This window comes from Gavialis gangeticus, unplaced genomic scaffold (genome assembly GCF_001723915.1).
Source record: "Gavialis gangeticus isolate Ggan-Ray unplaced genomic scaffold, GavGan_comp1, whole genome shotgun sequence".
NCBI lineage: Eukaryota > Metazoa > Chordata > Crocodylia > Gavialidae > Gavialis > Gavialis gangeticus.
Genome location: NW_017728994.1, coordinates 78,604,778 through 78,632,298, shown reverse-complemented (window position 1 = coordinate 78,632,298; position 27,521 = coordinate 78,604,778). Strand labels below are relative to the sequence as shown.

The 27,521-nt window shown below is 41.7% G+C and overlaps 1 protein-coding gene across 1 annotated transcript in view; it reads right to left on the bottom strand.

The window, feature by feature from the left end:
- The window catches only part of INPP5A (inositol polyphosphate-5-phosphatase A), a 524,426-nt gene that overhangs the window by 2,488 nt on the left and 494,417 nt on the right, over positions 1-27,521 (bottom strand). Inside the window, exons 13-14 of the mRNA XM_019503024.1 lie at positions 6,345-6,456; positions 503-571 (exon numbers count right to left, since the gene is read on the bottom strand). Coding sequence (XP_019358569.1) covers positions 503-571; positions 6,345-6,456 — 181 coding nt within the window. The remainder of the gene's footprint in view (positions 1-502; positions 572-6,344; positions 6,457-27,521) is intronic.

Here is a 27,521-nt window from a genome sequence, read left to right as displayed (position 1 = left end):
GATGTTTCCTAGCAGTTTTTTCTACAGCTGGAATTTAGCCCTCCAAGCATTCTTTTTTTCACTTGTTGCTAACATATATTTCTGTAAAGATGTAATTTTTAATAGTCAACTACATATATAATTGTTAATATTATATATAGAAAACAAAGTAGCTAACTAGGTCAAACTAACGGTTTCCATTGATACTATATATAGGAATGATCATAAATTAAAAAAAAATACTCAAAATAAATTCAGATTATACAGTATTTTAATGTTGCATTCTGACATGTTATCCTGTTCCTTACTCAAATTCATGCAAATACCTAATACCATATTTTTTTACTGATTTAAAATAATTAGCTGGATAAATTTTGATTGGCTCAATTTTGAGACACATTAAGTTTAAAATAAAGACAAGAATAATTGATTTAAATTACAATAAATAGAAATTTGAATATATATTCTACTTTCCTACCAGCATTTAATAAAATGCAATAACTGTAACTTTCAATGTAATTACCTTGTGATCCCCCATGCAGACATTTGGCCCAATATGGTCATATATCACTATCTTCTCATCATTTTCTGACTAGTTTTAAAAACAAACAAACAGTCAGTTCAGCTATTCTTCAGATTACAAAGAAAATCAAATAATAAAACTGTACATGAGTGGAACTCCAACAAGAAAATGCTATGAGGTTTCTGAAGGAGGGTTTGTTAAAGCGCTCTTCCTTGGCTCTTCAGCACAATTATTTCATTGCAAACTTTATGTTTAATATTCATTGTGAAGATCTGTGGGATTTTCCAGATAAAATAATGCCCACAATCTCCATAGCTATTATTTCTTTCCAAGTCTTATGAACTTCTAGTGCCTAGGATGACAAAACTAGTGACTCAGTCACAGGTATATTCAAACCTCTTGTCAGTGAAATGCAGCACCCAGTTTCAGCGTAGTCCTTTCTTATGAACAACACTATACATAAATATTGCTCTCAGAGCAGTATGTTAGTCATAGTTTCATAAAAATACCTTTTAAATCCACACAGTATTATTTTGAATGCAGCTATATTAATTGATTTTTATACTTCACATTATTGTTGTTTATTTTTATGCTTTTATAATTATTTTCATGCCCAAATATCATCATCTTGGATCAGGACCTGATTATGCTGTTGATTCAGTTATGTAGGGTTAAACAAACAGAACCTGTTGTTCAAAATTTTTTTAAAAAGCAAATGCACAGAAGTCAGGAACTTCTTATTTCTACCATGCATTTTTCTTTAATGAAAAGACCACTCAAGAGATTTTAAGAAAATCAGTATCATTCAAAAGATGTCATTCCTCCACCCAACAATATGAACTGCTTGCATTCTGCTTCATGTTGAACTTTATTCTTAAACATTCCCTTTGCATCTGCAGTTTAATAAATAACTGAATGTACTCATCTTTCCACCATTTGCACTGAATGTGAGGTTTTTACAGCCTCTTTTGTTTGTCTAGCACAACCCTTCAGGAGGAAATACAAAGACACTTGACACACAAAGGCAATTTCTTATTATGCTAAAAAATTCTTATAAGCTAATTAAATCTGGAGTATGCATATTCTCAAGTCTCTGATACAATCATAGATGTGTTTTAAAGTAGTTTGCAGTACTAATTTATTTTGTATGAAACAGTCAACGTTTTCTCATCTGTAATCAGTCAAGTTTGACTGGGCAAGAACTTTATATAAACAGCAACATTTAGGACTATAAAGTTAAAACTGAATTATCTTTAATGCAGTAAGGAAGCTTAAGGTCAGATTTACTTTATAGCATGATTGTCTGCCAAAAAATATAAAAACATAACCTTCTGCATTGTATGCATGAGCACTTTCCAATATTTCAAGATCATAATGCCACTACCATCGGAAGTGGGGATACATTCATCAAAAGCGACTTGATAATTTACAAAGGCAGCATAAAATTGTGGATTTTCAACTGCATAATCTTTAGACAGATAAACAAATTACAGCAGCGCACAAGCAGAAACAATATACACTTGGCTGAGCATTCATTACTGCATGCTATCAGGCATCAACGCAACTCCCTAGCAGTGGGCAACCTTTGGTGTTTTAGGGCTCAGGAAGCATAAAATAACATGATGGTGAGGTAACCGACCATAGCATGATAGATGATGTTGCATGAAAGCTGTTTACAGCCCCATGTCTGTACAATCTGTAACGCCTAGTGTGTAGAGCTGAACATACTGTAGTATGTGCTAATTTGTGCATCCTGCTCTTTTTCTTACAAAGGACCCAAAATACAGATTTACTATCATTTGTTGTTTAAAATAAGAGATAAGTCTGTAAGGGCTGAAAAAGTAAATTCTTCAGCTATTTATAAACACACAAATAATTAAACAGCAGGATGCCTAATAATTTCTCAGCAGCTAGTTATACCAAGGAAATTCTTAGCGCTTTTAATTTATAGTATAACTTTTAAAACAATTTATTGAACTTATGATCAAGTAGTGTAGTAGTACACTTTTAGTTTCTTAATTGCTACCTTTTTAAAGTTCCAGAGTGTAAACCTTCATAACGGATCTGAAGTCTGTGGGAAGGCAAACAAGGCTTAATGCACAGAAATTGGAAATGACTTAAACCTATTAGGTCATCTTGTCCTTTCCTCCATGAGTTCAGCACTCTTCATGATTTAACATTTTTAGTCCTCTCCTCAAGTTTTACTGGGTCAGAATTACAAAAGTGGCACCAAGATGGGTAACAGAAGGTATATTCCCTACCGATGCAAACAGTCTGAACTCCAATAAAGTTAATAACATTGTACCAATGTATGCCAATTTGCCCCTGCAATTTAGCATTTACTAATTTTAGAGATGCTCAAAATTGCATACCCACAATTTGCAAATGCAATATTGCAAGCACAAGTTTATAAGATTTTGAAAAATCATCTCTAACATGAGTAACTAATCTGCTGAGATTTTCCTGTGTAGACTATTTTAGACTGTTTGGATTCATGGATACAAATATTCTCTGCTCTTCAACCTTAATTTTCCTTTTGCATGTTGTCCCATTACATCTAGCTATTCCCTCAGTCTGAAATCTCCCTCTTCAGCTGCAGTGTTCATGCACTTCAAACTTGTGTATACACTTGCAGGTCTTCTTATACATAGCTGTTTTTCTTTTAAAAAAAATCCTCATTGGTCATTCTTTCCAGGTCCTTATCCTTTGTTCTGAGAGAATTCCAGTGATGACTAGAACTATATGCAATACAACAGATTTTGCCTCATAAGTGTTCAAGAGATGAAGAAAAAAATTAATTTGGCTTTTGTTGCTGATAGAGTACATACCAAAATAAGGGCCTGTTCATTTTATATTTCTGTACCTTGTTCTTTTTTGGCAACTCTGATTTCCCAACATTACCCTCTTACTGAATGCTAGGATTTGAGTGGGACAGGGGTGGGACGGACCAGGGTCTGCACTCAGGACACCAGTGACCTGGGACTGCACCCCTCCCTGGCTTGGCTCAGCCTGGTGGGCAGGTCCACCACATGCAGCTGAGGGCAGGGCACTGGGGATATCTGAGCCCAGCTGCAGCCACACATGTCTTCAAAATGTGCCAGGCAGGACCTAGTGCTGGGCAGCTCCTGGGCTGGCAGAGACACTGGGACAGGGGCAGAAATGGCTGGGAAGTGCAGTAGGCTGTGGGAGTGCAGGCCTGGGGCTATCACTGACGCACACCTCCAGCGGGTAGGGGCAAAGCAACGGGACCCAGCTCCAAGGACTCTGAGATGCTCTGTGTAGACAGTACTCCACTGCCACTTGCCTTGTGGCACTGTTTGGGCAGCTAGCTCTGCCCTGCCCTGCTGCTTTCCTGGCCATATCTGAGCTTGCCTACTCTGTGGACTGTCGACACAAAGAGTGGTGACTTGGGGGCAGGTGACCCCCCTGCAGTGGCTGTTGCCCCCAGAGGAATTAGCCCCAGCCCTGGTCCCTGCCTCATGCCTGCTGCCCCTGCCCAGGGTCAATAGGGTCACCATGAGGGGCAGGTGGAGAAGGCACTGATTTGAGCCACAGCTATGGCAGGGGTCCCCAGCAAGCAGCATGGTGAGCCCAGAGCTCTCACCCCATGGGAACTGTTCCTGGTGTGGCTGTGGGGCATCTTGCTGGGCAAGCAGCAGGGCAGGGCAGGGCTGGCTGCCTGGGTGGCGCCATGAGGTAGGTAGTGTTGGAACACTGTCTTGGAGCCAGATCCCATTGCTTTAGGATCCCACCCTATCCCTGCCTTTGGAGGTGTGTCAGGACAGTCCCAGGTCCACATACCTGAAGCCCACTGTGCTTCTCAGCAACAACTGCCCCTGTCCTGGTGCTAGCCCAGGGCTCTGCCAGCCCAGGAGCTGCCCGGTGCTCAGCCCTGCCTGACATGTCTTGGGGGCACGTGTGACTGCAGCTGAGCTCAGATGCTCCCAGTGCCCCGATCTCAGCAGCACATGGCAGATCTGCCTATCAGGAGGGTCCAGGCCAGGGGGAGGGGGTGGTCCTGGGTCATTGCTGTCTTGGGGGCATCCCCTGTCTTGTTCCACCCCTGCCCTGCTCCCCCACACCCCTTTGCCCCACTGACAGCCACCCCAGATCTGAGCCACACAGCTGGAGAGAGCTGTGTGGCAGAGGCCTCTGCTCTCCCCACACTGCCCGGCCTGGCTGGTCAGTCCTTGGCCTTGCCCCCTTGCCAGTGACCGGCTGTCAGTGGCAGCAAAGCGGGGGTTAGGTGAGCAAAGGCAGCCTGCTGGGAATCATGTGGGAGCGCCCTCAACCTGCTGGCCTCAGTCATTGCAGGCAGCGTGAATGTTCACGTTCCCCTCCCCCACCCCTCCCCACGGGCAAATGTCTGTTCTGTTCACTCTTGACCTAACTTTGGGTGCTTAGAGTAAAGTGCAACACTTAAACTGCTTCTGCCTTGGGCTTTTTGAATGCCTTGATAAACATTTAGCCTTTGGGCATCAAGAAGAGGGATCTCCATCTTTGCCCCCCAAAGTCCATTAGGGTTGAAGTTCTAGGGATCTCTGACATTTCTGTAGCTACACAAACATACTGTTCTAGGTCTCTGCCTGCATTAGTCAAGAGAGGGGGTATACGCTAGCCCATGGCCTGTTGGTAAGTTGCAGAAATAAATTCCATTCTTCAGTCTTTGTGATGGCTCCAGTTTTGTGTACTGACAAGTTCACCTTGAATAAAAGTTTTGGGAAAAGTTGAATGTGTTCATGTAAAAACTTCTTAAAGGTTAATATGCGAGTGGAAGTGTCTTAGAAACTTGAGTGGTTGTGGAAATAATGCCCTCAACTATTCACTGAATTATCTGTTAATTGTAATTATATAACTTACTGCAAAACAAGCACTCTAATCACGATACAAAACACACTGATGGGAGAGAGAGAAAATGAGAGAAGGTTATAAACTTTAAGAAGCTAAGCTCAGAATGTTTCATTTTGTTACACACCCACTGAAGCTGCAACATTAAGCAAACTGCGTAAGGATTTATTTTCAAGCATTACCTCCTGCAATTCACACATTAAAAAATGTGTTCACATACAGGAAGCACAGATACATGCATAACTCTTAGTAGGATAAGACACTGTGTAGTAAACCAGATACTTAGTGCGGCAAGTCTGATATGCACTGCAATCCTGCAATAAAGCCAGTTTAAATAACCCAAAGAGTGCAAAGAGACTCTTTCATGTTCCTTACACACACTGTATGCATAGCAGGAATACGAAGGTGTGGTCATCCAAGGTAGGAGGCACCATTGGGATGCTCCTCTGCCACAAGGATTCCCTACTGTGGTTTTGGTACTTTGGGACTAATTGGCAACCTGTGTCAATTGGGACACCTCTCAGGTTGTTATAACTTGGCCCAGAGACCAACCTTACAGCTTTACATATTGCAGTTACTGGATCAGAATGCAAAGCCTCCTTTTACACCCTGTCCTGAAGTGAAATGTGGTGTGTGTAATATGGTGACCAGGCTCAGTTTTTCTACAGAAAAAATGGAGAGGGGAAAGGAAAAAAAAAATAGAAGTCTTCAGTACGCTGACAGGTATTATAAAATTAGGATTATGATTAAGTGTTGAGATTAAGGAACTCTATATCTCATAGGGATGTTGTAAAACTTAATGGTATGATATTTGTAAAACACTAAGCTCCTCAGAAAGAAGTGAGAAATACAGATATAAATGTAATTATTCTGTTGGTGTTTCCGTCCTCAACTTTTGCTCTGGACAATTAAGAACTTGGGGACAGGCAGGATGTCAAATGGAAAAATAATTTTGTTGCAGATATGAACAGATTGATGACATGACTGTACTTACTTTTAGAATCAGTTCCTTGGCTGAATGCGACATTAGAATTCTGTCACACCAAGCTGGACATCTAGTATTCATGTACTGCTTTCCTTGGCTACAGTCTTCACTGTATGGGTAACTGAAAAAGAATAGAGAGTAACATTTGTTAGCAAGCACCCTGACTTTTTAACATTGTGCAAGGCAGCTTGAGCAGCCACTGGCTCAATTCACATACTTCTTTAATACCTGCAAAAATGATGTCCTATTCCCCCCACCCCCAAATGCACCTATTTGCTTACTCCTCCCTCCCTCAACCCTGACAAACACTCCTAGATTTAGAGCCCAATGCTGGAAGGTGCTGAGAACTTCTTCAATGTTTGTAGCTCTCATTGATTTCAATAAGTTTGAAGAATGCTCACACCTCAGTGGCTCTTAATGAATAAACCTTAATGATTTTTCAATCTTTTTTGAAATGCACTTGTGCTGTATGCCTATTTTGTCTCATCCCTAAAAAACCCACTTCAGTCTAAAATTTTAGCGCATGTTCAGCTTTAAAACTTTATTTAAGCTCAACTCCATGTAAATGTCAGCACCACAGGACAGGGCGGTCCAGGTGAGGGAGATCCCCTGCCCTCCATTAATGCCGACCTCATGAAGGAATACCTTGAGAGGCTGGATACCTTCAAGTCAGCTGGCCCTGACAATCTACACCCCAGGGTACTCAAGAGCTGGCAAGTATCATAGCTCAGCCTCTGGCACAGATCTTTGAAAACTCCTGGTGCTCTGGTGTAGTGCCCGAAGACTGGAAGAAGGCCAATGTGGCGCCTATCTTCCAGAAAGGGAGGAAAGTGGATCCGGCAAACTACAGGCCCATCAGCCTGACTTCTATCCCGGGGAAGATCTTAGAAAAGTTTATTAAAGATGCCATCCTTAATGGACTGGCTTACACCAACATCCTGAGGGATAGTCAGCATGGGTTTGTTGCCGGTAGGTCTTACTTGACCAATCTCATTTCCTTCTACGACCAGGTGACCTATCACCTGGATAATGGAGAAGAGATTGATGTCATATATCTTGACTTCAAAAAAGCCTTCAATCTGGTATCCCATGATCACCTCTTGGCAAAACTGGCCAATTGTGGCCTCGGGTCCACCACAATCCGCTGGCTGGGAAATTGGCTCCGTGGTCGGACCCAGAGGGTGGTGGTTGACAGAAGTCGATCATCATGGTGCCCTGTGACCAGTGGGGTCCCCCAAGGCTCTGTCCTTGGACCCATATTGTTCAACATCTTCATTAATGATGTGGACATTGGAGTCAGAAGAGGACTGGCCAAGTTTGCCGATGACACCAAACTTTGGGGCAAAGCATGTGCACCAGAAGACAGGAGGGTGATCCAGGCTGACCTGGACAGGCTCAGCAAATGGACAGATGAGAACCTGATGGTATTTAACACGGAAAGATGCAAGGTTTTAAACCTTAGGAGGCAAAACCTGCAGCATCCTTATAGGCTCGGCAGTGCTACGCTGGCTAGCACTACAGAAGAAAGAGACCTGGGGGTCATCATTGACCACAAGATGAACATGAGCCTGCAATGTGATGCTGTGACTAGTAAAGCGACCAAAATGCTGGCTTGCATCCATAGATGCTTCTCAAGCAAATCCCGGGATGTCATTCTCCCCTTGTACTTGGCCTTGGTGAGGCCGCAGCTGGAGTACTGCGTCCAGTTTTGGGCTCCATAATACAAAAAAGATGTGGAGAAGCTTGAGAGAGTCCAGAAAAGAGCCACGCGCATGAGCAGAGGTCAGGAAAACAGATCTTACGATGACAGGCTGAGAGCCATGGGGCTCTTTAGCCTGGAAAAGCACAGGCTCAGGGTGATCTGATGGCCACCGATAAGTTTATCAGGGGTGACCACCAGTTGCTGGGGGAACATTTGTTCACCACAGTGCCCCAAGGGATCATGAGGTTGAACAGTTATAAACTATTATAAGACTGTTTCAGGCTGGACGTAAGGAAGAATTTCTTTACTGTCCGAGCCCCCAAGGTCTGGAATAGCTTGCCATGGGAGGTGGCTCAAGCACCTACATTGAACACTTTCAAGAGCAAATTGGATGCTTATCTTGCTGGGATCCTATGACCCCAGCTGACTTCCTGCCCTTTGGGTGGGGGGCTGGACTCGATGATCTTCCGAGGTTCCTTCCAGCCCTAATGTCTATGAAATCTATGACATCTATGCTCTCTCACCTTCTGCTTGTTTTGTTAGAGAAAACAGTACTATTATCTTTGGAGATGGTTGAAATCTTATCTTTAGAGATTGACTAAATCAAGAATAAGTCTTTTAACACATTGAATCATTACATACAAGAGGACAGACCAGCAGGGGGTGGCATAAGGAAGTACCCAGGAAACTGAGGCTCAGATCACTGCATTTCCTTTACATGATTTCTTCAGGGGAGATCTATTTAATGAATTACACAGGTGACAAGTTAAGAGGCTTGGAGCCTTTCAGAGGTTTAAGGCTTCACTGGGATACAAAAGTGTATACATTATAAAATGGTACTGGCAGGTGAGGTATGGCTCTCTTTCCATGGTGTCTGATGGCTCAAGGGGAAGAGAGGTTATGGGAGGGAAACACTTATTATACAGGGGCAATTTTTCATGAAAAAAAAATGAAATTGAGAAGGGCAACAAAATTAACACAATCCTAAAAAAGTTGTTACTTTATATTACTGTATTTACTCAAATCTAAGATAAGGTTTTTTTTCTCCATTCAACATGGGGGAAAATCCCCTTGTCTTAGATTTGAGTACAAACAAGGGGAGGGACAGTGACTACAGGGTCAGAATTGGAGCCACAGCCACTGTTCCCCCCAGTTCTGCTTCCTACCTCTACCCACTCACATGAGGCTACAGAATTGAAATCATTTAAGTTACTTGAGCTAATAGGCCCTAGTTTAACTGTCAGGAGGCTAAATCAGAACATTTTCAATGAAGTATACTTGGCAATGAAATGTCCCTGTTTCTTTTGATTGGTCCAAGCCTTAGATTTGTTGAACACCAGAGTCATGCTTGTTCTCCTAAGCTGTTTCCTAATGGGATGGAATGAACAGCAGAATGGGATATTATCAGAGAAATTCAGAGGGATCTGGGAGAGCTCACTTTGTTGAACATTGGTCCTAAATTACTGATATATATTTTTAGAAATAATTGCCTGATAGATGCACTTATAAGTCTTTGAATAAAAACAATGGATGGGTTCATTTAAGAATAAATATATTAATATAAATAAGGAGGTTTGTATTTTATTCTGCTTATTGCTGAATTCATAAAGGAATTATGGAGGTTTTCAAGACATGTTTTTTAAAAATAAGATTTCTGGGATTGTAGCAAAAAAAAGCTTTCATGCTTGAAGAGAAACTTATTTACCACCCTACTGGTGTGATATTATAAAACTGAGATGCATAGCTTTCTAAAAAATGGGTTTACAAGCTACATTGCCATTAAAAAGATTAGCCATGGCAAACAGCCAAGTAAAGTGTACTGAATGTATTGGAACAAACCAGTGATCTCAGTACCTTTTCCACCTCATCAAACCTAACAAGACTCATTTTCAAAACATATTATGAGAATTCAATTTGCTGCTTCACTGCCATACAGAAGTACAGCTTATTTCTGAGTGTCCATGAGATATTTTGATGCTGTAATACTATTGGTAGCAGAAGATCTTTGTCTGCATTTTAAGGGTTGACTTTTTCTGGTAACCTATTAATGCATCTTTTACTTTAGTTCCACAAGAACCCAACATAACAAACACTATTTTTTATTCGAGAAGTTGTATGAATCAATCTCATTTCATATAGCCTACCTTTTACTATATTCACTCTGTGGCTTTTGAAGTGTTATTATCTGCCAATATTAAATGTTGCTGTATTTCATTCAAGAGTCTATATTCTGTAAAATGGATATTTATCAGTTTGCTTTATTGATCTCAATATTTTCACGGGGTGAGGATCCCTGGCAATTCCCCAGGGTCCTTAATACTGAAGACCCCATAAGAAAATGCTCACAGTTTAGAAGTGGCTTTGATAAACAGAATCAATGTCTTACATCAACATCTGAAACTAACTTGCTGAGATTAGCAATGAAACTAATACTGTACTTGCTGAACAGCCACGGTCCCCTGTAGGCCACATTTTCACTTAAATCAGGCTGAGGCTAATCTTCCCCAGGTTGTGTGGAAGAGGAAGGAATTTGAACTTCAGGTGTGGGGGATACTAGCACTGAGTTGTGCTGTTTAACAAGTGTCTTGTGATTCACCTATCTCACCCCTGTCCATCTGCCAGCCCATGCTAGCTCCACTTGCCATACATTGCTGAGACAGGAATAAAACTGGTAACTAAGGGCAGTTTTACACATGCTCTGGGGGTGGGAGCCAGAGCTGCTCTAATTAAAACGCTGCAACATCTTGTGTGTTAGGGTTTGAAGAGCTTTAGTTCAAGTGCCCCTGCCACCATTTTGAAGTGCAGGGACATTAACATGAGACAGAGGCAGCTGGAGCATGGCAATTGCCATGCTCCAGCAGACTCAATTAATCGAGTCTGCTCCAATGCACTGTAATTACAGAGAGTCAGAGCAGCCCTGCAGCACGTCTACAGGCACCCTAAGGACACAAAATAAAGAACAATGCACAAAAACCTGGGCTCCTCCTTGGTTGAAGGTGGGGCAAAGGCCAGTGGACTTTGTGTGTTTTGTATATACATCTGAGGGTATTCATACCAGCTCCACGCCCCAAGGATTATTCAGAAGGGTTTTCATTTGCAGCCTAACAGGAGCAGGATTTGGGGACAAGATATCTTAGCCTCCAAAATAACATAACAGAATTGGAATTCTTTACAAGCAATTTACCTTAAATTTATCTCAAGTTAATCATAGAATTTTGAAAATAGAAGTTAAAATCATGCTTTTCTAGAACACAACTGAGTCACTGTGCAAGACAGTCCTACTACAAAATCACTTTTTAAATAAAATTGATTAGTATTTGCAGCATAATTTTTTTCAAACAGTAAATTTAAATATATTTCTGTATTCAATACTACAACCTTAGCAGTGCCATCAGTGAAAGAGGTACTATGATGTACAACAACTAAAAAAAGCCACTACTTGGCACACTTTTCATTTTCAGTCTCCTACAAGTACACAGCCTCAGGGGTTGCCCCAGCCTTCTGCACACATCCAAGAATTCTGGGAATGCGCAGACTACAGATTAGCAAGAATGTCCCACTCACTAAGTAATGGTAACACACAGATTTCTGACAAAACACTTTATAAAAATCACAATGACCATTTTAATCCCGGCATAAAATCTTCCAATTTGGAAACTGCCAATAGAGCACAGATTCAAGTTCCTACACAAGGAGCCAACTCATTCCACTCAGTTTAATGGAGTTACCAGACATGAATATAGCCAGACTTGATTTGCACTTTAAGATGTGTGCTAATTTTTAGCTGCCTCTCTGGCAGCTGCAACTATTTTCTCCCTACTCACTTCTTAAAAGATGCAAAATACAAGTATCCCAGGAGTAAGGAGTCAAATATCAATCTCTTTATTTCCCCAAACAAGGCTATTTTCTAGTATATTTCTCTAAAAAGGCAGTAAAATAGAAAAGTGTCATGTCATGTACATCTCCTTGTCTACTATCTCCTTGTCTTCCTAATATTTCTAGCACTTCAGGTTTATCAATATACCCATTCCATGCTAGCATGAAAAAATCTGAAATAAATTTACTAATTTATACCGATTAGTTCTTATAGCCAGTCCATGGAACATCTAGGATTATACATACTGAAAGAAAAAAGACTATTAAGTGACATTTAGGAACTGTCAGAATGAGTGATTCCTTTGCAAACTTCACTCTATCACCATGCATGTATGCACTAGGCTAGCCTTGCCCCATCTCACATAAGAGGATGGTGGCAGAGTCAAGGACAGAATCCAATTCTTTTAGTTCTGTGCCTTGACACAAGAGAATGTCCTTTCTCTTCTTGTCCCAGTCTGTCTCATTAATTGTTCATCTTTTGCAGTGTATGAGGTAGGAGCCCTGAAAAGTGAGTGGCAAGTGATCATTAGGGATCTGGGTTTTCCATTTCCCACAGAAAAATGGAGAAAACCATAGGTGTTCCCCGTTGCCAGAGAAAAATGTGGATTTCTAATTTTACTGGAGAAACCCACGGATCTTGCAGCGAACTCTCTATAGGCGGGCAGAGTTCCAGGCTGCACGGGGCTGGAGGAAGTGGGAGGAGGGTGGTCAGGCGGGGGAGCCATGTGCATGTATATGCACATGGCCTCCAGGCAGCCTGGAGGGCAGCTCCCACAGGCAAGTGTGTGTGGGGGGGATTGAGACCCCATAGGGAGGGAGATGGGCAGGGTTGGGGGTGCTGCTCAGCCAGGCGGAGCGTGGGGCTTGGGGCTGCAATGTGTGGCTGCAGGGCCCGAGCGGGGAGCAGGACAGTGTCACAGGGGGTTTGTTTGGGGGAGGTGGGAGGTTGGGGTCAGCTCCCCGTTGCCGTGTGCAAGGGGTACCTGTGCCCCCCAGATCCGTTCCCCGGGTGGGGCAGGTGCACCCTGCCTGCTGTGGGCTCAGGGTACTGCCCTGCCGCCCTCCCCTGGAGGGCCTCTGCAGCCCAGTGGGTGCAACCCGGCACTGCAGGGCACAGCAGGGCCACATGGGGAAGCTCCTTGATGCTGCAAGCTCCGTGCTGCCCTGGCGAGGCATCCCCTGTGTGGCTCTGTGCTCCACTGCAGCCGACGCCACCTCCTGCTAGGGGCAGGGGCTGCAGACCCAGGTTCCTGGCACCATAGCCTTAGCAGATGGGGGTCTCCTCCGGCAGAGCTGGGAGTGGCAGGGGGCTTTGGATGGGCAGCGAGAGGCACCAGAAGGGCCAGAGGGGCTGTAGGGGGTGGGAGGAGTGAGGGGCTTTTCATTTTAATCATAGATTTTGGGGTTTTTATCAGAGAATTTGTGAATTTTTATCAGGGAAAACCAGGAGCCTCAGTGATCATGTAATTAAAGACTGTATTGTAACCTGGCCTTTAGGTGTCCCTGGAATATAAATGTTAAAGAAACAGAACACTACCAACAACAATAATAAATGTATAAATCAGAATAAATGCATCTGTAAAGGGCACCTTAATTCTGGCACATCTTAATTTTTGAGTGCTTGACTTAGTAATTTTATCTTCCTTTTAACATTGAATTTTTGTATACAAGTTCCTTTTTCCAGCAAGGAGTGGGGGGCAAGGAGTGGGGGGGATGACAAGAAAAGAGAAATTCTGTGTGGAACCATCTTACTTCCTTCCCTCCATGTAGCAGGAAACCCAGGATTTCAAGATGAAAATACTTTTATCACTCAAGTTAGCTGAATAATTGGTAGGAACAATAGACTTTTTCTCTCTGTTGATCAGCATATGCTTTGCTAATTGTGTTTGTGAAAGATGGAATTCACCCTGGAAGATCTGGATTTCTTTTTTATGCAGTGATATTTCCTGCTGCTTTTTATATTATTTTACTAGTTTCTGTTTCATTTTTACTTATCACAAGTAATTTCTTAAAAGTGGACTTAGTGTGTTAAACTATGAAGACAATATAGTTATCGTGATGCCAAATGTTTTCAAAACTACCTACATTTGTTAATTTGGATTATGCTATTGTTAAAGCAAAATAAATATTTCAATCCAGTGTAGCGGTGTTACAAGTAGCAGAGCTACTTGGCAATAATCCTGGGACAAATTAAAAAAACTAAAACAGTTTGTGTGCCAATATCATTCCATTAATTACAGTCATTGTTGGATAAGACTAAATGCCTTTCCAAAAAAACTTATTGTAGGATTATAGTCTTCTGACATCATGAACTGCCCTATCACTGGTTTGTTAACCAAATCAATAACATTAAAATAAACCATTCCCCATCGGAAATGATGTTCCTATTGGGTTATTCCCTCTTCCTAGGAAGGATGACACTGACATTACAATTTATCCAGTCAAATTGCAAAACAATTAATTCAACATTTAGAGTTCATAGTTATTAGCTTTGTCAAAGAGACCTGTCATATGGTGAATGTACTGCTGGATTCCAGCAAACAGTGAACAGGTTTCACTGCAAATAGTATATTTTTGCATCACTTTCAAATGATATTGTATCTTCTGTTGTTAGAATATAAACAATAATGTTCTATGAAGTGACAATATTAATTCAATGATAAAGAAAAACATATAAATATGTTCCAGTGTTTTTCATAGTATAATGAAGGTCATGTAGAAAAGCCATACCTACCATGTCTAGATTCAGTATAATTCTATATATACTCTAGATTCAGACTATGTGCATATTAGGGCAGTATTTTAATCAGGTCTCAGATGTATAGTACTCCTTAGGCTCAAACTACCTCACTGTATTTCAAAGAGAGATGAAACATTTTCTACTTGAAGGCTGCTTTCAGTTATTAAATTTACTGCTTGTGATAACTAATTTTATTTTTAATATATTACATTAAAGTTGTGGCTGAACCACAAAGTCCCGGTGCAGATCTAAACTCTTCCAAAATGTTAGAATGATGAGAACTAGGGGTTTTGATTGGTGCATCACAGCAGGGGCTCTCAACCCTTTTCTTTCTGAGGGACGCCCCCACCCAGCATGCTATAAAAACTCCATGGCCCACCTGTAACACAACAGGTAGGCTATATTTTACTGCATGTGTTTTTGCTTATCCAGTATGCATGTGGGGCATAGGCAAGGTGTGGAGGGGCAAGGGGTTGCATAGGTAATGCATTAGCAGAGGGTTGGCGGGACATGTGCCCCCCAAGATTTGTGCGCCCACAGCAGGCATGGGGCTACAGCCTGGCTGGATCAGTCCATGGCCCAGAGGGGAGGCAGCAAGACGCAGTCACTACTAAGACCCCTGCACCAGCTGTACCACCAGCATTACAAGGAGTAATGGACCGCGGGGGGAGGCCATGCTGCCCTTACCTCCTCCTGCGGCCAGCCGCTCGCATGCTGGGCCACGGCTCTGCCCCACCACCATGGCTCAGCCACCACCGCACTCCTCAGGCTGCGGTTCTACCCCAGAGGGGAGGTGGGGTGGGGGGCAGCGAGGACTTCCTGAAACCTGCTTATGGCCCACAGGGGGCTGTGGACACCCAGTTGAGGACTGCTGCATTACAGAACCAGCAGTATTTGAACTTACATATGATTCAAAATATGCTGTGCTCAAAACCTTTCTTTTTCTATATTTCTGTTTTCAAGTGATGCTAATAAAATATAGGAACAGGCAAGCTTCCCAGTAGAATAATATATCAAAACTAACAGAGTTTTGATCTAAATCAAAATTTTGAAATAAAATGGTTCCAGTGATTGACACAAAATTCTACTGTGTACTTTGTAAAATGTCCAAGCTGAAACTAAACTAAAGCAATAATTAACAGTAAGGCGTATATTAGTAGGACATTATGAACCCTTTCTGGCTGCTTTGTGAGTCATGAGGCTAAAAGTGGAATGGACAGTGAGTCTGTTGATGCTTCAATTGCTATGTTCCCAGCTGAACTTAAATACCTGTGTGACCTTACCATAAAGCCTCAACCAGCCAAACAAGCACCTGACTTCCAAAAATCAGTGTACCTAGAGCTAGGCTCATTTTTTTGTGAGTTTTTAGCACATTTACCCCAAAACAGAATTAATTAAATGATCATTTACGTTTTTTCCTTATATTCAGAAAGTGGATATAATGTTCTACAGGCATAGACAACTCACACTTTTCCAGCTTTTTTTCTAACAGATTTCCCTACAGAACTGATCTTTATGTGCTTATCTTATGCACCTAATAACTAAAGCTAGGCAATCAAACACATTACTTTTTGAATTAAGTTAGCTGCTTCACATTTACCAAAACACTGCTAAGCCTTCAGAATGCTTTGTGATGTAGCTGGCCGTGATATGTATCTCACTTAAGCCAAATCAGGAGTGTAAACACAGGCCTACAAACACAGTAGTTAACGTACAATGTGTTAAACAGCTGCTACTTGCAAATGCTACACTAACACCATGGTGATCAAACTAACAATCAGAGTTAAAGGTCACAATAAGAAGGGGGTCAACCAGGCAATCCAACAGCAAAGGGTAAGAAGGGTAAACAGGACTTGAGCCATAACTCCATACAATGCTCAAAGCAGGGAGGTTAATGACAGTGTCATTTTTTTGAGTCTTTTTATGGACTTCTGGTGGGCATACTGTTCTTTGGCATAACCATTTTTATCTAATTTATGCTGCAATTTGTGTGCCTGTGATATAAACACAGAGTTACTTTTTACACTTCAGCTGATTTGTCAGCATTCATGCCAGGGAATGTTTCCATTAAGAAGAAAAAGGAAGAAAACACAACTTGTCTTTCAGTATGCAATAATTGGTCTCTCTCTCCCTATCTCCTTTTTAACTCTTGAATGTTTCCAATAGCGAAGATCTGTACTTATTGATTATAAACCATGTCCACTGCTAAACTACGGGCTGTCTTGGTGACAATGTAAAACTGAATGAGTTTTTATATCACAAATACTCTATTGGCTCCCCTTTGTATTGTGTTTAGCTACTTTAAAACTGAGAGACTGGCTAATAATGGCTAATAGCAACTTTTATGCTGCATTTCACTGTTCAAGGGAGACATGGAGAAGCCCAGCTAACAGAAATGAATTATTCAGCAATAATAATTCTGCATCAAGTGGACAATGAATGACATACTCTAGTGCTTTAATGAATGCAATGTTTTACTCAACTAAATGTATGTAATACTGTTACTATTACAACTGGATAAACTGATCTATGAATAATTCACCTGCAGTTGGCTTGCTTCAGCAAAATATTCTGAAGTTATTATATGTGATTGTGATAGATCTAAATGTCTTTTCTGGGAATGTGCCTGACTGAAAGTAAGTTATAAAGCTGTCTATAATTTTACTTACACTAACACAGAAAACAAGATTTATTGGAGAGTGGAGACAATATAGGAAAAGATTCAGGTTCAAAACTAACATGCCTCCATTGCCTGGAGTTATGGTGTAAGTCCTGCTTATCCTTCTTGTCCTTAAAGCCCAGCACATCCTAACATCAGCTTGAGGTATTAATGGGAAAAATAAATCAATTAAAGAGACTAAAAATCCTAACTTTTTTTGGAAGCAGTTTAGAATATGGTATCATTGTAGCAGGATTACAAGCTACACATCAACACTAAGACATTATCCTTGAAATGTTCCTACTTTGCTTCCTTGCCTCAACTTCAAAGTAAATTTTGAGATGCTGCCTTCTATGTAGTCTGATTTTAGCCAGTTCTGTACTCACGAGCCTCTGTACTTTGTAAATGAATGAAGATCAGTGACATCAGAAACCTTAGTTTGGTTATTGTGATTACACTAAGAGATAGGGGCTGGTTAGAAGATGCGCTTGTAATGATCAGATCATCATTGCTCCTAGGCTGGTTAGCTGCTTCCTTGCTTTGCCCTCAGATAAGCCTACAGTGTTCCAGAATATTCTGTGGGAAGTTACTAGCAACTCTATTAGTGTCTGAAGTTAATCTATTAATATTAATGGGGTGTTTTGTGAGATTTGGATGAAGGTGCCCTAGAAGTGCAAAGTCATATTTCTTTTCATTTTTTGGGAACCTCCCCAAGACATCCTTTCTAGGATAAAAATAGGATCTGCAAAGACAGTAGTTAAAGCAAGGACAACAATGATCTATGTGCTTAAACTATTCAGGCTATTTTGGTTCCCAAGTCCTCATGTCACCAGCCAGTATGATTAGAGATCATGAATGAACTGGTGTGCTCAGACCCAAGATGGGCGAGGCAGTGTCTTACCCGTCTCTTACTGGTTGCTCTGAGCAGTTTTTTGCTGCGTGCTCTGAGGCCAGGCGGGAAGCTGGACGGGAACACTCAGGGCTCCTCTACACATGCAGGTAAAGGCATGATGGGCTCTAATGCCCGATTCATACAATTGTGCTTCCTGCCAGGGCACACCTGCATGGGGCAGGAAGCACAATTGAGGGATTGCGCATTAGATCTTGTCGTGCCTTACTGCCGGTGCTATCCTGGGCTCCCCTTGCACTGGCAAAAAGCAGGCTCCCATGGCTGGAAGACTGCTCAGCTGAGGGGCTCCCAGCCATGGGGTTACCCAATGCACCCCCAGGTCTGGGAGATGCAGCTGCCATGATTTCTCAGCTGTGGGGGTTTCATGGGCCCTCGATGCTGGGAGATCACGGCAGCTGCATCTCCCAGTCTGGGGGCTCCATGAACACCTGGGGCTGGGGGACTGTAGCTGCATCCCATGGCTGCTGGGACCCAGCTGTAACGGGGTCTCCTTTGCAGCTGGGAGCCCTGTCAGCTGACAGAGCTCCCAGCCACAGGGGTGCACCATGCCCATCCCAGGCTGGCAGTCCCACAACTGAAGGGACTCTCAGCCCCAGCAGCCATGGACACATACTATGGGAGCACCAGGAGGCACACTATGGGCATCCAGTGTCCACGGCTGCTGGGGCTGAGTCCCATCAGTTGTGGGACTGCCAGCCCGGGATGGGCATGGTGCACCCCTGTGGCTGGGAGCTCCGTCAGCTGACAGGGCTCCCAGCTGCAAAGGAGACCCTGTTACAGCTGGACATGGTGCACCCCTGTAGCTAGGAGCTCCATTAGCTGACAGGGCTCCCAGCTGCAAAGGAGACCCTGTTACAGCTGGACATGGTGCACCCCTGTAGCTAGGAGCTCCATTAGCTGACAGGGCTCCCAGCTGCAAAGGAGACCCTGTTACAGCTGGACATGGTGCACCCCTGTAGCTAGGAGCTCCATTAGCTGACAGGGCTCCCAGCTGCAAAGGAGACCCTGTTACAGCTGGACATGGTGCACCCCTGTAGCTAGGAGCTCCATTAGCTGACAGGGCTCCCAGCTGGAAGGGAGACCCTGTTGCACATTCAAATTAAAGCTCAACAGCAAACAGCTATAAAATTATATCTATTTTAGAGGTCAAACTTTAAAGCTAGTTGGAGCTTTTTATGGCATGATAGGTACTTTGCACAGGTAGCTGGTCTCAGGGTAATAACACAATTAACCAGTTACTTATGTGATACCTGTAATGTGTAGAAGGGGCCTCAGAAGCAAAAACACTTTATAAAGTTTAAAGTTGGTTTTTAATCTTTATGAAAAAGAACAACATTAAGGGAGTACAAAGGCACTGACAAGGCTCAGTACCAAAAGTAAAGTTGTTATTCTCTAGACTTCCTCTGGATGTGGGAAAGAACAAATGAGTGCCTTTAAAAATGACCTTGTTTCACTCAGGACTGAATTAGTTCATTCTGTTGCAGTAGGAGTTAGACCAGAAAAAGATATATGTTATTATGCAATTCATTAGAGTAAGGCCAACCATATTTGGAAGAAAAAAAAAAGGTCATGAACAAAATATGAGGGTAGAAAATAAACACAGATTACTGGCTGAGCAGGATTCTGGAAGACCAAGTCACTAGAGTTAGAATTGCAAGAGAGAAACATTCTCTCAGGAATAAACGGGATTTGATGCATCGTTCTTGGTTAGAATGATCAAAGCTAAGGCACTGTCAATACAGAGGGTCTGCTTGAGGGGAAAAAATCACAGAGGATATCTGAGACGTGAACATATGTCCAACCAGTAAATTACATGACAGCCTAATGCAATGACAAACAAGAATAGGTCACTTTAAGAGAATGATTAATACATGAGATTACTGTGCATGCAGACTTATCAGAAAGCAAACCTTGTAGGTGGGTGTGAACCCTGGTAAAGTCAGCTCATATATCTTCCATACTACAGCTACAAGAATAATTATAATAATTAATGGAGAGAAGTGATAAAGTTAACAATTGCCCACCTGTATCTTGGCTAGCCACAATGTCCTTATTTCTTCTTTTCACACTTACCACGTTTTTGCTATAATTGCTAACTACCAGACTTTTTTCCAGCCTCAAACTGAACTTGTTTGCTTATGGCAGGCAGTTCAGATTGTGATTGACAGAGTTGCCAGCTTAAAAATCTGAACTGTATTTAGTCCCTAATGATCAGAGCCTCATTGGATTACAAACTGTAATGTGATGAAAATATGAATATTAACTTCTTAAAACCAAATTAAAGAATGACTCAAAATTTGGGAATATAGGAATGAGGGAAGAAGCCCTAAACATACACATTTTAAATATCTTTATTTCCATTTAGGCCACTGAGCTTGTACTGCACCTAATGAATATAATGGAACCCATGAGGCTGTAATCATCCTTCCCCCTACAGGGGGAACTTCCCAGGTATCTAAGAAGAGGCAATGCAACTGAAGGTAGGGACAGCCGCTGCTCCTATTCTTACTAGTACAGGAGGAGGAATATGGGAAAGAGATAACTTGAAACTGGCTGGCCTTTTGATGGGGAGAAAACGTCACTGCCTATTTCTCTTCTTGGCAATGGGGGAGTATGGTATCTTCTACTATCATGCATCTTTTTGCAAGGAAGAAGATGCAAGTTTCCAGGAGCAAAAACTGTAGTTAGGGTGCTCTAGTGGAAAGTAACTATTGATTACTAACAGGCAAGAGTACAGTTTAGGGTAGGATGGGCTTTGCATGTGTAACATAGGGTGCAAAAAAGCACTTACTGTATAACATTTAAAGATGTGCATTTACTTTGGTTAGCTAATCCACTGCAACTGTTTCATTTGAAAACTTCTATCCTGTGGAAAGGGGAAATTAAATGGGGCAAGCTAAACCCCTGAATGATCAGGTTTGAGTTACTGCAGTTTAGCCTCATGTACCCTGGGAGAGGAATGGACAGGCAGTACACTTATACAATGCATCATCCGTGATGCATTCATGAACGGTAAGTTACACGTTACACTTCGACCATACTAAGGGTACTTAAAATGCAAGCATCTGTACGTTACAGCTTGTTAACTCATGCTAAATGCCCTCTGAGCATCCTCAAAATTACACCGCTTCAGGTGAGGGTGAACTCTGGGCTGTGTTACCTAGTTCATGTTTAGGTAACTTCAGTCAGCTCCACGGAGATGAAACATTTTGCAGTTTTGCAGTCCTCCAGCTTCCCAGGATGCACTGCTCCCAGGATGCACTCAGGTGGCCTGGCTCCAGGGTTTGAATTACAGGGGAGCTCGGCAGGGCTGGACCCCACCTCCCGTAAGAGTTTTGAGCTCCCCCATGAGACAAGAGCCCCACCCCCCTGGCCTGCCCTGTGCCTCAGGCAGTGGCTCCTTCTGGCTGCCACCATCGCAGACATCCCCAAGGGTCAGATGTAATTTGAACCCTGCCTGGCTTCTAGCCATGCCTATGCTTGCCCGTCTTCTAGTGGTAGGTCAGAGCTATTACAGGCAAGGAACATTATTAACTCTTAATATGTGATTTCACATCATGTTCTAACTGTAACGCAGCTTAACAGTCCACAGACTTATTACAGCCCAAGTGTAAAGTGTAACTGCACCCTAAGTCTCCCTCAGACGCCTTAAGATGGTGTAAATGTTTGTTGGTCCATACCATCAGGGCAGAATGGAACCTAATGGCACGCCTATTTTGTCAAAGCAAACAGCATGGCACGCCCCACGCTCCATGCCTGCTACCTTTCAAACCAGATGTCATGCAGTCACCTTAGGCATTTATACACATGCTCTGTTGGGAAGGAAAGAGGGCACTTTAATTAGAGCAGCTCCGAGAGCCGCGCAAATTAAAGCGCCTACAGCGTCTCGTGTATCTGCGTCTCCACACTTCAAAATGGCGGCAAGGGTGCTTTATCTAAAGCTCATTCAATGAGCTTTAGATAAAGCACCCTTGCCGCCATTTTGAAGTATGGGGACACTGATACATGAGACACAGGAGGCTGCTGGATCACGGTAATTGCCACGTTCCAGCAGACTTGATTAATCAAGTCTGCTCTGACGCACTGGAATTACAGTGTGCTGGAGCAGTCTCCCTGCTTTTGTATAGGTCCCCCTTGATGTACGCCAGTGAATATGAGACAGTGATTGAGTGACTGTTGCACGTCCATCCCCACATTAATGGAGCCACACATCCATTTTGTGGTATAGTGTACTCAGAGTGGGCATGTTTCACTTCACCACTCTCTAGCACAATGCTTTGATGGTATATAGATATGTCCTGATACTTTTCTACTGAAATTCACAAGGAATTCTTCTGATATAAGGGTTATGCAGAAAATCAGGTATTAATTCAACAAGACAGTTAAGCACATGCTTAATTTTAAACATTAAGTACAAAGGGACTACAAAATGGGCCTAAATATAAGTTAATTATTGAAAAGGGATGAGATTGTTCACATGGTTAACTGTTAAATGTGTGCTTAAGTGCTATGTTGAATCAAGCCCTTGATCTGAGTTTATTTTTGGACATAACTGTATGTCTACCCCCTTAAGTGGATGACCAAACGGGGAAATATGAAAATCTCTTATAACACCAAGCAGGCAAATGATCTCAAACATTATAGTTTACACTGGAGAAGAACAACAGTTATTTTTTTTTAGTACACAAGCCTGACTGCAGATTTGCTATTTTCAGAAGTGATGGATGGGAAAGTTCAAAAGTTATTCTGGAAACTTTCCCACATAAGGAGTTGGCTGGAAAAAAATGGAAGCTAATGATCACCAGTACAAGGTCTGCTGAGACTTTTCAGAAACTGATCATCCATTTGCATATATTAATTACTGTGAAATACTATGTTGCCTTAATTGTTGCCATGATAGCTGCAAATTGCATTTGACTGAATGAACAAACTCTGTTATAAAAGAACACAATCCATAATGTATATCTATCAAAATAAATGCATAATTTAAAAACCATTAATATGCTAATTGAGAGAGAATCATTTCAGCTTACAGTATCCAGTTATAAAAGTTAAACAAACCCAAGTTGTCATTTTCAAACTAAAAAAACCCCAGGTTCAAGTTATAGACTAAAACCTCGATGCAGAAAATTTCTCAGATGGAATTGAGGCTTTTAAGTCCAAAGGTCTCATCCTAAAAGCACTATTTAACTGCAGTCTAACTCTGACAGTACCTAAAGTCAATCAGTGCTACAGTTTTTTGCTTGTAAGTTTTCCTGATGCCTACCTGTTCTATTTCTGTCCATGCGCAGAAGTGGCTCAGCTTTGACAGAGCTGAATAGCTCAACATCTAGCACATGCCTAAAACCATGACTGCAATCCAGCCATATCTCAGGCAGGGGCCTGAGAACAGCACTGTGACATGTACTTAAGTTTGCCTATTGTTTAACTGGCAGCCTTGGTTGTATATGGAGCAAGAATGAGTGGGCTGATTGTCCACAGCAGTCTTGTGCTCAGCAGGGATGCTGTATAGAAAAACTAAGCACCTGGAAGGGCTTGAATTTGTAGAAGGAAGGGTAGATTTGCATTCTCAGAGGATGCCTGAAGCATATGGTCACAAAAAAATGTAGCAGGGGCCACTACTTTTTAAAAAAAACATGGCTACAGGAGGAAGAAAAAGAAAAGAGTACCCTTTAAACTAGTGGGGGCCAATCTTCTTGGCAGATGTGCCACAAATTCACCCCGCATCTTCCCCAAGTGCTACTCTAATTCTTTCTCCTGCCCAATCTCCTGCTCTTCTTTCTGCTCCCTGCCCTATCTGCCACTGTGCTACCTGTCTTCTCTCTGATCTTCCCATGCTACTTGTGTCACACATGCTGCAGGTTGGCCACCCCGCTTTACATGGTAGCCTTGAGGTTAAACACTGATCCAGGATGTCAGACAGCCCCAGGCTCAATTTGTTTGTTGGTCACTCGTTCCACTCTCCAGGCTCAGTCTACTGGTTATTCTGGGCGGGGGGTACATTTAATTTGTTCAGATGAAGATGTACCACAGTGCAGCAAAGAATTTAAGGCTCATTGGGCCACAGAGAACAAGAGCAGGACTCTGTATCCCCAGTGAGAAGTGAGACTCTTGGGTTCTGACTTCTGCTCCCAAGACTGTTCATTATTTAAATGTCAAATATAGAAATAGTCCTGAGAATGGTCCAATATTTCCCTTTCCAAGGTGCCCTAGACGAGTGATGCTCATCCTCCAGCCTGAGGACCAGACTTGGCCCATGGAGCCATGTCATCTGGCCCGTGGGGCTCCCCATGGGTCCAGAAATTCAGCAGCAGGGGAGCAATGGCATCATTAATTGCTCCCAGAGCTGTGGCAATTATCTGGATCCATGGGGAGTCCTGTGGTTCAGATGCCACACCCCATGCTTCAGACTGCGCTGGCGTGAAGTTGCTCTGCAGTCAGATCCAGGACACAGGATCACACCTACATGCTGACTCCATGCTACTAGATCTGGCCTGTTGACCAACCCCACATGCAAGATTAAGTTCATGGACAGGCCCTGCATCATTCATCTGGTTCAAGGAGCCAGTGTCTCAGGTTGAACATCAGTGTCTTAAACAACTAGGCTACAGAATCATGCTCCCTCTTGTGCTGTCTTTCTGGCCCAATGAATCTAAAATTATTTTTGTCTAGTGGCATAACCTCAACCAAGGGGGCAGAGTGTCCTATACTGAATGGGTTGACTCTGAGCAGTTCCCCACTCAGTATGTTGGCTGGTTTTGATCTCATTTTGAGGTGATTAATCCACCCCATTAACTACAGAGGAAGCCTAGCTGCCTCACTCAGGTTCTGGGTTCTACCCTGGGAGCCAGTCGCCTAAACTTTAGGTAGTGCTGTGCCTAACTTCTAAGCACCTACATGCCAGCTGGGCTTAAAATGAACAAAAGTCATACAAACTTGAGGGGTATTAAAATAGCTATAAAAAGGTTTAACAGGTTTTTCTATTATAAGCCAAAATGCCTTTTAAAGAAAAGTAAATATTTTATTTCTCTGTTTAGGCCTCTTTTTCCAAGTCTCAGCCCAGATCAACATTTTATGGCTCATTATAAACCCTTGTCAAAAGTAATCATTCTAAATATATATTTGAATTTCCTGCTTTTACTGGTTTAAGCCAGGCTCCCATGGTTTTGTTAACTTCATTGGACTGTGTTTTTGTGCAGTTATTTATCCCAATGGATTGTTAGCTTAACAAATTTCCCACAGGGACTTCAAAAAAAGTTGCTCTGTCATTCATCCTCACAGACTTGCAAAGTATATAAGATGTACATTAACTTGCTAAAGCGGACATCAGCTTGGTCTCAGTTTCCTATCAAACACCAAACGGTGAAAAGACAGCTGTATATCAATGCTCCTCTTTCCTCCACATTTGTCTAGACTTGGCAAATATAGCAGTGCAGGGAAGGAGCCTGCTGGTATTTCTACTTTAAAGATTTACCTGCACTATTATTTAGAGAAAACCAAGAATCATTGTAATGTATTTCTTTACTGGAATAAGGAATGTTTCCAAGTTCCTTTCAGAATTACAAAGATGTTATATGTGGTACTTGCTGAAGAATTCAAATTTTACCTGGAAGAACTACGAGCACAGGAATAGCAAGGTAATGGTGAACTATTTACACGTAAGCAGTTTTTCAAAAGTTATTAAATATATTAAAGGGTGAAATACAATAAGAACTGGACATCTAAACAGATGCTTCCTTCCTTTGTTTCCTGTAAATTATGATTCCTGATGCATTCTTTTCTCTGTCCCACGTGTTAAGAGCTCACATATTTTATTAAATGTAGTCCACAATCAATTGAAAAGAGAAGCTAAGAGACTGTAAAAGACGGAGCTATTCATGATTTTTGCAGAGCAATCTAAAACTATAGATACAGTGAAAAGGGAAACTGCAACCCATATCAGGTCCATTTTAAAGGTGAAAACTACTGGATACAGTAGTATATAGTTAGGATAGTACTTAAGCTGGCACATTCCTATGATTCACATTTGTAATATATATTTTATCAGTATAATGAAATACAGGAAATATGGAAATCTTTCTAAATTAGAATATGTAGAAAGTATTTTATATATAACAATACTGGGCATAATAAAATTATTTCTAAACAGAGACTATTTAAAACCATTTCATATCCAAATTAGTGTATTTTGTTAAAAAGCATAAAGAAGCATGCTTTTTGTTTGTATTTGCATTTTTCCTTCCATTAGTTTACTCCTAGAAAGCACAAAAAAGTAGTTTTATCTACCATTCTTTCATGGTAGCTAAATAATGTAAAGTAAGTCTTCCACTGATACTTATGAACATATTAGATTGTATGAACTACTCAGAAAATACAACTTTTTTTTCTTTTCTGCCTCTGCCTGAAAACCAAAATACATCATCGTTTTATTTTGTGTCCAAACATGTTTACTGCTTCCCATACCTAAACAAGTCATCTTCACTCTTCTTGTCAGACTGCTAGCACTTCATCACAGCAGTGTCATGCCTCTCTGGCTCCAGGACCACAACTAACATGGGAAAGCCAAATTCATCACAAGAGTGTGCAGTGTTCAGACTTGTCACGCCTGACCTGACTGATGACTTCTTGAGCGTAAGTGATATGAATTTACAGCTTGTATCACATTCTTTAAAACAAGGCACGAAAATTTAAGTTTCTTTAGTTGTCCTAAGTATAGTCTTAGCTGGCAAGACTCAAAATACTGTGATTCTTTTTTCTAAATGGAAGCCAGCAAACTTTACAGCACTGCATCATGAAGCAAAAGAATCTAGAGAAAATCAAATCTAGAGAGCGATCATTTACATTTCATTAATATAAGATGTTGCAACTTTTAAGAAGGAGAAAATTTCAGAAAAACAACTGCTTATAAGCAGATTCATCTAAAAAGTACAGCACAAGTTGGCAGCTTTTCTAGGAAAAAATCTATTCATTTCTTTAAATAAGCATGATCTTCATTAAGCCTAAAAACATACGCCCACATAATCATGCTTTCTTTATTCCCTTTGAAATGGAAAAAAGACACAGAGAGAAACTGATTATGAAAGAAGCAGATGCAATTCTCTCTCATATTAAGACATGTGAAATATATATAAAATATGTCCCCAAAAGATGCAGAAGCAAGATTCATAGGATTCATTTAAACTTTTAAGCAAGAAAGAAAATGTGCAAGAATCAGATTTGATGTTTACTTATAACCTTAAGACATGAACTATATCTTCAAAATAAATCAAAACTCTTAAGCTGTGTCCAAATGAGTGGGA